This window comes from Tasmannia lanceolata, unplaced genomic scaffold (genome assembly GCF_043159265.1).
Source record: "Tasmannia lanceolata isolate RefF3 unplaced genomic scaffold, GAP_Taslan_0.1 ptg000037l, whole genome shotgun sequence".
Taxonomy (NCBI): Eukaryota; Viridiplantae; Streptophyta; class Magnoliopsida; order Canellales; family Winteraceae; genus Tasmannia; species Tasmannia lanceolata.
Genome location: NW_027518714.1, coordinates 5,755,204 through 5,768,447, shown reverse-complemented (window position 1 = coordinate 5,768,447; position 13,244 = coordinate 5,755,204). Strand labels below are relative to the sequence as shown.

General features: G+C 38.9%; 1 protein-coding gene across 1 annotated transcript; it reads left to right on the top strand.

The window, feature by feature from the left end:
* The first annotated feature begins 286 nt into the window (after positions 1-286).
* On the top strand, positions 287-10,862 carry LOC143860268 (ras-related protein RIC2-like). Its single transcript, XM_077370837.1, has 2 exons — positions 287-699; positions 10,243-10,862. The coding sequence occupies exons 1-2, from the start codon at positions 479-481 to the stop codon at positions 10,676-10,678; spliced, it is 657 nt and encodes a 218-aa protein (XP_077226952.1). The 5' UTR covers positions 287-478; the 3' UTR covers positions 10,679-10,862.
* Positions 10,863-13,244: the final 2,382 nt, after the last annotated feature.

Below are 13,244 nucleotides of genomic sequence, written 5' to 3'. Positions count from 1 at the left end.
ACCCCCTTGCAGTACACATTCGCCCCCCTTTTAACGTGATTTGATTTCAAAAAGCTTTAAAGTTACCCACTGTTCACGTTATAAGGGGGGCGAATGAGTACTGCAGAGGGGGTGAAAATATCATCTCCCAAGGAATTACTTAAATCACATCTAAGATCAAAGAATCCTTGTCCGAGCAAAACCCCTTAAATGACTAAAATACCCTCAATCAGTCTCAATAAATAGAGATTATTTTCGTCATTTCATGTTCTCTTCGAGTGACACCTTTGTTTAGCTGTTAAACAATGTTTCCTTTTTCCAGCCAATCCGACAGAAATCTCACATTCTTCCCTACAAAGAAGAAAGAGAGAAGAAAAAAGGGGGGAAAAAAAAAGAAGGAAAATCCCACACCCCCCCCTTTCTTCTTTTTCCACCCTTTTTTTCTTCTCTAGTTTCAGGTGAAAGGAGAAGGTAGTTTTCTCTAGCCATTGTTTTCACCATGTCTGCTTACAGAGCTGAAGATGATTACGACTATCTTTTCAAGGTGGTTTTGATCGGAGATTCGGGTGTTGGAAAATCGAATTTGCTCTCGCGTTTCACGAGAAACGAGTTTAGTCTTGAATCGAAGTCTACGATCGGGGTTGAGTTTGCTACGAGGAGTTTGAATGTCGATGGAAAAGTCATTAAAGCTCAGATTTGGGACACGGCCGGGCAAGAGAGGTGATCTTTTTCAAATCCCATTTCTCTTTTTGTTTTTTGTGATCTGGGTTTCTGAAATCTTGTAGTGGTTTTGTGTGTGTGTGTGAAGTTGGATGTTCTTTTTGCCGGTTAGGGTTTTTGGTTGTTTCTCTGTTTGCTTTTTTCTTGAGTTGGATAGGGAATAAACTAGGGTTTTGGCAGGATTTGGAGATGGGTTTTGGTAGTTAGAGATCTGAAGAGGGTTCGACCTATTTTTTTCTGAGTGTTGAAGCTTTATAGACCCATGAATGTCATAAATAGGCATGGATCTGTAACCATTTGTTGATACTTATTGGGAAGGCTTAGTCAATTCTTTTGCTTCCCATGTTTTATTTTCCCTTCAATTGGGCTATAGTTTATAAGTTTAGTTTGTGGGATAGACTGTTAAATCTTTATCTAAACTTGTTATTTTGGCCCAATTGACTTAGGATTTTCTTCTCATGTACTTGACAACATGAGAAAAAGAAAGTGAGAAAATGCATGCATTGTATATTGGGTCACCTTGATTTACTTCTGAGTATAATATGAAGGCACCTTTTGTGGTAGAATGTTCTTGAGGCTTAGATACTTGGCTGTTTGCATTAGAGAGTTGTTGGAGGCACCTTCACTCTGTAAATTATCTGTATGATGTTCATTGGAGGTGGGTTCTGGAGTGATGCAGTTCATGTTGGAAGGCTATTGTTGTTGTAAATAGAGGTCGATTCTTACTGATGCGATTGTGGCTTCAAAAAAGAGATTGAGAGGACTTACTCGACTTGGTGGATCATGAGCCTTCTGCATTCAACACAAATTGCCATGGAATCGTTGCTTTCAAAGCAGTTTTCATTTGTATGCGTTTGTGGCCTTTTTCTTTTATGTGTGTGTGTGCGGGGGGGGGGGGGGGGGGGGGGGGGGGGTGCTGCAAGTGGCGCTTGCGGAAGCTCTAAAATAATGATGAGATGGATAGCGGGCTGATCGTGGGGACAAGCAGTTGATAAAAATCATGGATTGCCTTGCTTGCAACAAGGTGAAGAGGAATGGGAAAAGAAGATGGAAATGAAAAATTGATTTCAATGGCAACTTCAATCCCAGCCCTCTTGAATGTTTTTTACTTTTATTATTTCCATAATTCCAAATAGCTCCCTAAAAAGCAAAAGTCCTAACTTACCCTTATTTCATGAACGATAGACAATTATGTACACCCTTCTCGAATGTGCATTGGACAAAGCTGTTCGAACCCTCGGATGGCTTTAGGATGATCAAGTCTATACTGTTTGATGCACTTCCTTGGCCAAGGATTCCACTATACTGTTTGGGCTCCAGTTGAGGCTTGACTCTAGGGTTGTTCTTCTGTTTTTCCTTAGAGTTAGGGGTCATGTTTAATAATGTTGTTGCATATATCTTAGTGCCACTAAGCTAATTGGAATGTATTGTCAATATCAAGGTGTTGTACTTTGGCGAGTTCGAGCTTGGCTTGTGTGAGGCTTTTATTTATGACCGGGTATCTATCTTTTCTCTTTAGCGATGAAGGTTCTGAAAATCAGAATTGAATCGGAAATCGTAACATGGTTAGAATCGTATTGAATCTTAAATCGGATAATAAATCGTAAAAAAGTTTCAGATTTATATACAAAAATGAGTAATTATCTATTTTTCATTCAAACTATTAAAATAAATATAAAATTCCATGATTAGTAATCCAAATATTCGGCTGGTATTAGTAGACGTAGAAGGATGAGTTGTTTGATTATCTTCCCCCTAGTTTTGATTGTAAAATTTCTTTCATATTTTAGGTTGCAATCTGTTCAGAGTCCTTCTCGGTCTCTGTTTTTTCTAATGAATTCTATTTGCCATTCAAAAAAAAAAAAAAAAAGAAGAAGGGGGAGAAGAATAGAGTTAGGATTTTCTTAACTTGTTTTCAGGTTATAAATTGGGGCGGGGAGGTTATATACGATTCCTTTCTAATTGTAAAGGCCCACCACAAAAAATAAGAGAACAAAAAGAATCGTAAACAAATTGTAAAAATCACACGACTCAAAACCGAATCGTACAATTTTTACGAAAAACGATCCTCCGTCTATTTTGAATCGTTCAACCCTCGATTCGATTTGAAGCTTACGATTCAAATCGTAAATTGTACAATTTTAACAACATGGGATGAGTACTTTTAAGTTTTAATTGAACAAGGTAAGTCTTATTTTAAGTGGATACTTCTTTTTTACAGTTTCAGTGGTCATTGATGTAATCATTATCAATTGATCTTGAGGAATGTTGGGTATCATCTTTAGTGAAAATTTAGAGACAACTGGTGTCAAAGCTATTAATTCAATCCTTTGGATCTGATTTATTCCTCTGGGAAAAGAAAACTCGAATGTTGGAATTGTTTTATTGTTCCTATAATTCCCAGCTGCGGTGGTGATTGATCTCTTAACTCCGGGCCGGACATGTTCGGTAAGCATTTTTCTTCCCGTTTTTTTGGGTGCTATGATGAGATCTGTTTTAGGGAATATTAGCTCTTAAGCTAAGTGCGGGTAAATAAAGTCCAGTTCAAAGCGCAAGTGCTAATGAAAGCGAGCGCCAGATCTGTTTTATTTTCATTCTTAATGTTTTTGTCTGATTTTGGCTTTAAATTATGCACTTTTGGGGATGATTTTTTATTTTTATTATGTATCTTGGAGCAAGGAATTGGGCTCTTTCATATGGCGAGGCTTGTGGAATATGGAAATTATCGAGGAAAGGAACTATAAACTACAATTTTATGAGAAAATAGTACTCAGTACTTGTAAAAGAGCAATAGAATGAATGATATAAAATATAAATACATCAGTTGTCGAGAGTCGAGACAAATGTGATAAAAGTTGACCCATGTCCAAGAAATATATTCCTCCATTTTCTTTAGTTAAATTACTTATTAAACCTGCCCCAGGGTCCATAAAGAAGCAGTGATGGGGAAGGGAAGCAAGATAACTATAATGATCTTACAAAACTAATTAGTGGGAAGATGATTTGTATCTAACATGAGAACATGCATTACATTTGGCAGTCTTGATACCGAAGGTAGCCTAAAAGAGCCAACACCTCTAAAAGGAATGAAGGAATTGTTCTATCAGAAAATAGAGATGCTAGTGGGGTAGGTCATGTGGAGGTTTGAACTAGATTGTTAGGCCAACCATAGTTTTAAATGGCAGTCGACATATTTCGGTTTCGGCCAATATGTTGACATCGCTCATGGCCGACACGAAATCTAGCAAGGATGGTATTGTTATAATCTGTCCATTTTGGCCGTTTTGGTCCCACTTCAGTTTCATTGTGGTCATGTTGACCGAAACAGAACAAACTTTTTTTATTGAAAGAAACAAACAGAACAAACTCCTTTGAATCAGAACAAACTAGGTGTATATGATCCAATACTTTGGTCGAAATGCCAATATTTCTACCCATGAAGAAAAAAATCCTTTTTCTATGCGAAATCTAGCCAGTCTTTGAATCCGTAACCTGGCAGTGATTCCCAGTGCAAATTGTTGGAGAGTAGAGAAGAAGAAGAAGTAGAGTAAAGTGTGTTAGGGTCTCCCCCTCACACATGAGTTTATATATATATATATATATAATATATATATATATATATATATATATATATATATATATATATATATATATATATATATATATATATATATAGGTGAAACATACACAAAAGACTACAATGCCCTTGAGGACAATACACTAGCTTCTAACACTCCCCCTCAAGCTGGAACGAATATATTATACATTCCAAGCTCTTGTTACGATTGACATTCAATTTAGCATTACTCAAGGGCTTAGTGAAAACATCTGCAAGCTGATCCACGAGTGAAGGAAACATGAATCTCGCCTTTATGTATTCTCTGGCGAATAAAGTGACAGTCAACCTTTATGTGCTTGGTTCTCTCGTGAAAAACAGGATTGGTGGCTATATAAATCGCAGCTGTGACAGCTGAGCTGGAGAGGGTGAAGGAAAACCAATCTCTGATAGGAGAGAACGCAACCAAATAAGCTCATCACTAGTATGGGACATGGCTCGGTACTCTGATTCGGCACTGGACTTGGAAACTATGTCTTGTTTCTTACTCCTCCATGACACTAAATTTCTTCCCACAAAGGTACAATATCCAATGGTGGATCGCCTGTCTACAGGAGATCCTGCCCAATCTGCATCACAGAAGCCTTCCACCCTGATATGCCCTTGCTTCTAAAATATGTGGCCTTTACCTGTCGCTCCTTTCAAGTAGCGAAGAATTTGAATCACTGCTGCCCAATGTGAAGTACGAGGAGAGCTCATATGTTGGCTAAAAACACCAACAACAAATGATATATCTGGATGAGTGACTGTAAGATATATGAGCTTGCCAACCAGCCGCCTGTATTTGCCAGGAGCCTCTAATAAATCCCCTTCATCTGGAAGAAGTTTCCCATTTGGGTCCATTGGAACAGAAGCAGGTTTCACTCTGAGATGGCTTGTCTCTTCAAGAAGGTCTAGCACATATTTCCTCTGTAAGAGGGAGAGGCCTCTAGTAGAATAGGCCACCTCAATACTAAGAAAATACCTAAGACGACCCAGGTCTTTGGTTGAAAATTCTTTCTGCAAGAAAATCTTCAGCTTTTGTCTACCCACAGAATCTCTGCCTGAATGATAATGTCATCAACATATACTATCAATAGCACACAACCTGCAGCGGAATGGTAACTGAAGACGGAGTGATCCACAACACATTGCTTCATGCAGTGATTCAGGGTTTTAGTAGACAGAGGGGAGAGATGAAGAGTTAGGGTTTTAGAAGGAAAGAAAAGTTTTAATGGAGGTGGCTGGTGGTGGGAGAGAGGTGGTGGTCCTCAGTGGGTCCCTAGGGTAACCCTAGGGCTCTGATACCATGTTGGAGAGTAGAGAGAAGAAGAAGAAGAAAAAGAGTAAAGTGTGTTAGGGTCTCCCCCTCACACATGAGTTTATATATATATATAGGTGAAACATACACAAAAGACTACAATGCACTTGAGGACAATACACTAGCTTCTAACACAAATGCTGACACATTTTGACCAAATTTTCAAGTATTTTATTTGACAAAGAAGGAAATGGGAATCTTACCTGAAATTGGTTGACAATCTATAAAACATACTTGATTTCAAGTTCATATACAAGGACATGGTGGAGGTGATTAAGGTAGTGGGCAGAGAGAACATTTTTCAGATTGTCATTGACAATGAGAGCAACTTCAAGAAAGCCGTGGAAAATATTATGACTTCTTTTACGTCATCTCCTGGACTGCTATTGCAACATACTGTTTTGACCTTATGCTTAAAGACATTGGGAAGAATGCGTCAACGAAGAAGTTAGCTGATTAGGCCAAATCAGTAACTACCTTTATTTACAACTATGTTACATATTGGCCTTGATGAGTGCGTCAATGAAGAAGTTAGTTGATTAGGCCAAATTAGTAACTACCTTTATTTACAACTATGGTACATATTGGCCTTGGTGAGGGTAATATGTCAAGGGGACTTGGTTCACCCCTTAGTCACAAATATGAAATATTATTCTCGGGAATTTCTCGGCAAAGAAAAATCTCAGGATTTTTTTACTTTTACGAGTTTATATCAGGGAAAAAACAATAAAAATAAAACTATTTAAACATATATAAATTAAGATAAAGTATAAAGTATTGTTAAAACACCATAAAAAATCATGATATTATCGTGAAATTATTGTGGTAAATGAAAATATTGTTATATTTTTAAAATTCTGGGGATTATTTCGGGATTTTGTCGTTTTGTCAAAATTTCGTGATAAAATCGCTATATTTTAAAATATCAGAGATAGTTGTGACATACTTCACCCTAGGTTGATTAAATTTGCGACTAACTATGTCTCCCTTCAAAGTATCATGATGGAGTATCATGATGATGAAGGCTGATTTGAAGCAATTATTCACATATAAGGATTGGTATATAACCATAAGGAGAGCAAAATTGCATCCGAAAAGAGAGTTGAGGACCATTTCTAGAGCAATAAGGGGAGCAAAACTGCAGCCGGAAACATTTAAGGTGATCATTTTTAGAGTTACCTTTTGGGAGCATTGCACGTATGTCATCAGTATATTGGAGCCCATTATCAAGGTGTTGAGGTTGGGAGATGGGAATGAGAAGCCTGCCATGGGCTCGTTGAGTGCGGCTAATCTATCCTATCATGGCTATCATCAGCTCATTGATGATAGATGGACGAAGATGCTCCTTCACCCCACTCAATCCAGCTTCTTAGAATACATTGAATTAATTTGATAGAATTGTCTCTTTTTTGTTTCTTTACGATGTACTAATAAATGTATGTTCTTAGCCTGCTACTTGAATCTGAAAAACCAGTATGAGCGGTGCCTTGTTACTAACACGGATCTCATTCAAGCCATATAGACTGTGGTATCCTAGTTGGAACCGAATGAGAATGCACAATATGTTGCTCATGGAGAGGTGAACATTACTTTATTTTTAACCTCTAAAATAGGCTATGTATTGTAATTTACCTATTTTATGTATTAGTACAACATGCAATTGAGCATGAAGCACATGCATGCTAATCAATACTGAGAGGAATACAATGACCTCATAGACCTGATGGATATCTTTTGTGAAGATGAGGATCCATTGAGTAAGTGGGTGAGAGAGGCTAGTGAACCATCGTTGGATGAGCTGAAGGTAGACTGAGAACTGATATCAGTTTTGAGATGGGGGTACATGTGGACGATACTTTGTCATTGACACAGGGCCTACATTCGACCATTGCAGTTTTGAAATGTGTAGTGTCGAACACTAGTCCACAGATTCATCCACAAAAAAAGTGATGAGGACGGGAACACTTGTGCTTGATCTTTTGGTTGGGGAAAATGATGGAGGTGCTTCCGGTGGGAGGAATGTTGGAGATTGTGTTCAGGGTAGTGTGGAAGGTCACCCTAGCCCATTCTCAACTGAGCAAGGTTTTGACCATGCGATAAACGACCATGTTGCTCATTCTTGTTATGGAGTTAGTTTGACTGACACTGTTTATAGCATGAGCATTGGAGATGGGAGTTCGAGTGTCGTTGGTGTTGGTGTTGGGAGTTACACTGGCTATGGTTCATATGGTTATGGACCTGCATCTTCACAAAGTGCTTGTGGTTTGGTTCAACTGCTTCATATGGGTATGGTTATGGCTATGGGCACAGGCACATACTCATATAACGACTCACATGCGTATGGGATGCCATACGGCTCATATGCACATGCACATGGGGAGGGCTCATTTTCATACGAGGCAACACCACATGATGCTCAAGCCTTGTACACATGTTTGGGATTGTTCTTCTCATGCTCCCATTTATTAGTCCAAAAATGGTCATTAATGAAAATCTCACTTTCAGTGGATCAGGAGGTACTGCTTAACTAATAAAACATGGGGTCGTAGCTTCTTGATATAATTGGCCTACATGGCCCCAAGTTTATTCTGCTGTTCTATTCACAAGAGGCTTGTCCATACTTGTTACTTCATAGGGTTCAAAAGCCAAGATTTGCCCAAGTCAATGTAGCTTTCTTGTTGCTGTGTCAAGGATATGCCCAAGTCACATATTTTAACCATGAAAGATAGTTCATATAGTTCATACTATTAAAGCCTTGAGGAACAGATTGGAGCCCAGAATTTTCTTTTAGATAAAATTAGAAATATCATTTGGAAGACAAAAGTCTCAATACATTTTTCATTTATTTTGCACAAATTAAATTTTTTTGTGGAATTTCCTTGCAGGAACTACCAGAGCTGCAAATTATGTGATGTAATTTGTTGAATGCCAAAACATAACTTGTATTTTCACTCGTTTTGCCAGGCACTCGAGTCAGTTGTCAAACCAGGATAGCATATATGTAACTAAAACAGATTATCTTTTTATAAAACATACCTTTTGCATGCTTCAACTCTTAATAAAAGATAAGTTGTGTTGGACCCTTCTGACTGACTGTGACTTGGAACACTAAAAAGCATCATGGTTTCCTTGTTTTCCAAATGAAAGGCCAAAAATGGTTATGCATAGCATATTTCTAGTGTTCTAGATAAGATAAATGATGGAAGTCTTCTGGGGTTTTTAGTGATTCGTGGTTTTCTGCATTCCATATGCTTCAATTTTTCTACCAAGTGTGAAATTCGTTTCCCTTTCATACTTGCTTGAAAAGAAGATACTGTTATAGTGGCCTAGCTTATTAGAACTATTCCAATGGGTGTGGAACTATGATTTGGCCGACACTTCAAATTTGTTGCTGACACACGTGTCGTGTCGTGTCCGACACGACACCCGTGTCCACACGTGTCGACACTCCTTTAGACACTTTTAGATGTACTGCTAGAAGTGTTAGCAACTTTATATGTATGTATGTGTATGAGTGACACTATTTCTAGTTTTTTGGGGGTTCCATGTCAGATACCTCGTATCCGTGTCGAAACTTGGTCGAAACTCGGCACATGAATCCATGTCCACAAATCATGAGTATATGTACTTTCTATTTTAGCCGTGTCGCCGTTTCTAAATTTTGGGAGTTTGCTGTGTCCGGCACCCCGTGTCCGTGTCGAGACGTGACACTCATGTCCGTGTCCACAAATCATAGGTGTGGAAATTGTTTTCATGTTTCTTTGTCCTGATAGTTAAGCATAGTTTCTCCTTTGAAGTTGTGGGTACTATTATTATTCATGATTGTGCTTCGCTACTATTTTCTGCTGGCTGTTGAATTATAGACAACTGAACTTGAAATATGAGATTTGTGTTACTCTTATATAGTCTTATTATTACTGTAATGTTTCCTATAACGTCTACGGCACCAACAACAAATAACCACAACATCGAACAACAAATCAACCAACAACAATTTGAGTTGATGGATCCAAACCTATCCAAATGCTGTTGAGACTTGAGATCCACCCTAAACGGCTAATGTAAATTGTCATTGGGTCCTCATTTCATTTCGAATTGTTTTCTTTCCATCCTACTGATGCATTCATGTTGTACTTCACATGCATAAACAAATAAGGAGAAAATAATTTGTATTAGTAGTGAACAACTATACAAGTGGATGTGCAATGTTAGATAATGGTAAGCGAATGAATCCAATATCTGCCCTTATTCTAATATTATCATTAGCCATGCATCTATCGCAACCGCAAACCAGTTCATATCGAGTGGCATGATTACATTTCTAATCAACTATGGTTTCTGATATGTGCATGCTAGCGGTGTATATGGGGTTGGTTAGTATGTAGTTGTGGGTAAGTGTTATGGTGTCCGGAGAGAGAATTTTGCAATCAAGAAAGAACCTTATGTTTCAGGAGAGTCATGGTTCCTCTTGAATAGAACCATTTGGAGGTCTGGTTGCCTATAATCAACCTCCCTCCCCCTCTTTTTCTATCTTTTCCTTTGTTTATTTGTGTTTAGGCATGTAACAGTTTCAAGACTACCCCCAACATCTCATGCGTAGCTGGTTCTAATTCACTTCTGAGTGCAGGTACCGGGCCATTACCAGTGCTTACTATCGTGGAGCAGTTGGTGCATTACTTGTATACGATGTCACCCGACACGCCACTTTCGAGAACGTCGAAAGGTGGTTAAAGGAGCTGAGGGATCATACTGATCCTAACATAGTCGTCATGCTTATTGGGAACAAGTCTGACCTCCGTCACCTTGTGGCCGTTTCAACTGAAGATGGGAAATCTTTTGCTGAGAGGGAGTCTCTCTATTTCATGGAGACCTCAGCGTTGGAATCTACGAACGTTGACAACGCATTTGCAGAGGTCTTGACTCAGATTTATCGTATTGTAAGTAAGAAGGCCGTCGAGACGGGTGATGATGGAACGGCGGCAACAGTACCCAGCAAAGGAGAAAGGATAAATGTTAAAGATGATGTTTCGGCCTTGAAGAGAGTTGGGTGCTGCTCAAACTAGAACTGGATTGAATTTTAAGTAAAGTTGTGGCTTATGTTCGCACTTTTTTTTTTGTTGCTGCATCAGGTTAATTTTGTAAGTGAATTATTTCAGGTAGAGAGAGGGAAGGAGTTTGCTACTCCGTTTCATGTGTACACCATGATTTCTGTAAGAGATTTTTTCAGGTAGAGAGAGTTTTAAGACATTGTATCTTGGTGAACACAGCTGAGAAGGTTTGAGTGCTTATATTTCATTTGAAGGGCAAGAGTTCAAGCGGGGCCTAATATGGGTTCATCCGAACTATTCATTCACCGGGTCCACTATCGATGATCCATGACCTGAAAATCTCGCCCCTCAAATTCTTTTTTCTTTCCTTTTTTTGTTGGCATTAAAGCGTAAGGAGGTACCTAACCAATACGCAAAAGCTCCAGAGCTGATTGAATGCATTAGGCTAGGTGCTTTAAACCTGTCCCAAACCAGGCTGGTCCCACTCAGTCCCATACCTAGGCAAGCCGCCACTTAGGACACCTGCTGTGGAGGTGGAGTTTATTGAAAATCATATGGTATGGATGATCGTCCTAAATGCGTTCCTTGGAGATTAAAGGGTTAGTGATCAACTTACCGCAGTTCCGTGGAGATATTCTGGCTGGGTTTAGGGAGAAAGGGAGAAATTCCGAGCTTACTGAGATTCCCCTCTTCCTTGCTAGGAGAACGATCTTCTCTTCTGGCCTTTACCTCCAGCCTGGTTCCCCTCTTCCTTGCTGGGACAACGATCTTCTCTTCCGGCCTTTACCTCCAGCCTGGTATGGACATAGTTCCCAATAGAATACAAGTTCCTCCCGAATTATAGCTAATGTGAGGGGGAGAATTTCTTCTTCTTCTTCTTCTTCTGTAGGTAAGCTGGGATTGAACCTCCCAACCTCTAGGTAAAAGAAGAAAGCTTTGACCGTTGAGCTAGAGGCTCAATCCCAATGTGAGGGAGAGAATGGTTTAGATTACGCAGTAATGTGGGCTCTGTTGTAGTTTTCCTTTCTCTCTGTCTTTTTTTTTTTATACGGCATGCCTGTGTGTAGACCAGATTACAACTCACATACATATGCATATCCATGTACGTATTTGCAAAAGTGGACTGCATATGAACCGTGTGACGCACGTATTGAAAGAAAAAGAAAAATGCTCGGACTTTAGAGGAAAAATCCTCATCTTCCTTTACGATAGCTTGGAAGATAAGATTTAGTTTGGTAAATTGGGCTTGGCAAAACAAGGACTTTTGGGGCTACTCTACGGATTGCATTTTATGGAATTGTACAGCGATCATGGTGGCTTTCATTCCAAAGGAAAAGATGATAGCTTAACCTTGATGGTTGCTCCCTTGGAAACCCTGGCAAAGCTGGAATAGGAGGTGTTTTTAGAGATGGCAATGGTGCGATCATCTGCGTCTTCTATTGGCCGGATGGAAATGGACCTCTACTGAAGTAGAGGTTCGTGCTCTTCACGTCGGCATAAGCTTATTTAGGGATCAAATGGAAGGCAAGTTGGAAGTAGAAGGGGTTTCTTCAAATGTTATTTCTTGGGTTCAAGGCAAGAGCATTGGTCCATAGAGATTAGCAAAGTTTTTTGGATGAGATTAGTTGTATGACTAATGATAGTTTCCTCTGTTTTGTTCATGTACCAAGGAGTGCCAATGATTTAGCGGATCGCCTTGCTAAATCTGGGGCATCGAGGGACTCTTTTTACTTTGGGGTCTCCCCAATGACGTGAATCTGTAATCTCTTATTTTCTCTTAATATAAATTATCTATTTCTCAAAAATAAAATTGGGACAATGTTTACTTGAGTGTGAAACCCACAAAATCAAGGCATAGGAAGACGCGGGTGCCTTTGTCTATGTGCATAGGTAAACATGTAAAAACCATTTCTATAATTGCGTTGGTAGAGGTAATCTGCGCACGGTATCACTCTTCTTTGTATTGTTTTCTCCTTCCTTGAAAGACTAAAACATTAGAAAACTAATCACCACACCAATGACTTAAAATCAATTAAACTAATCTTTGATAATGAGGATGATGATGACAATGGCGACTACGTTCATCTTAGCTAAGCACCGGCTAAGCAATCGCTCTCGTATGTAACACGTGGTCGCAAACTAGTCACGACGGTTTCCTACGGCATCTTACAGCTAAGCCATTTTGACTTGGGATGTATAATTACGTATTATAATTTTATTAATAGTTGGATTAGGCCAATTGTGGGAGTTGTATTGGAAAGGTTCTCACTTCTCACCGACTCAACTTAAACTAATCTTTCTCATGTCTTTGCCCATGCTCCATTCAAATCATTGATATCCTTCTCTCATAACCCTACATCCTCCTTAAACTGCTCTATTATTTAATGATAAAATTATTTAGCAATAGATTATACAATAAGTACTGTATCACCGTAAGCCGTAATATTAGGGTTTAGGGTTTGGAGTTTGGGATTTAGGTTTACCAAGTGTCAATTAATTTAACCATTATTGTTAACTATAAAAGTACTCTAATAATGCTTTTATTATAAATACACTTAATGGAAGTAGCTTATAAATAAAT

What these genes read in the sequence shown, in the direction of transcription:
- LOC143860268 (XM_077370837.1), top strand. Translation starts at nt 479, where the DNA reads ATGTCTGCTTACAGAGCTGAAGATGATTACGACTATCTTTTCAAGGTG. An exon ending in GACACGGCCGGGCAAGAGAG is followed by an intron (nt 700 to 10,242) that starts GTGATCTTTTTC and finishes TTCTGAGTGCAG; the next exon opens with GTACCGGGCCATTACCAGTG.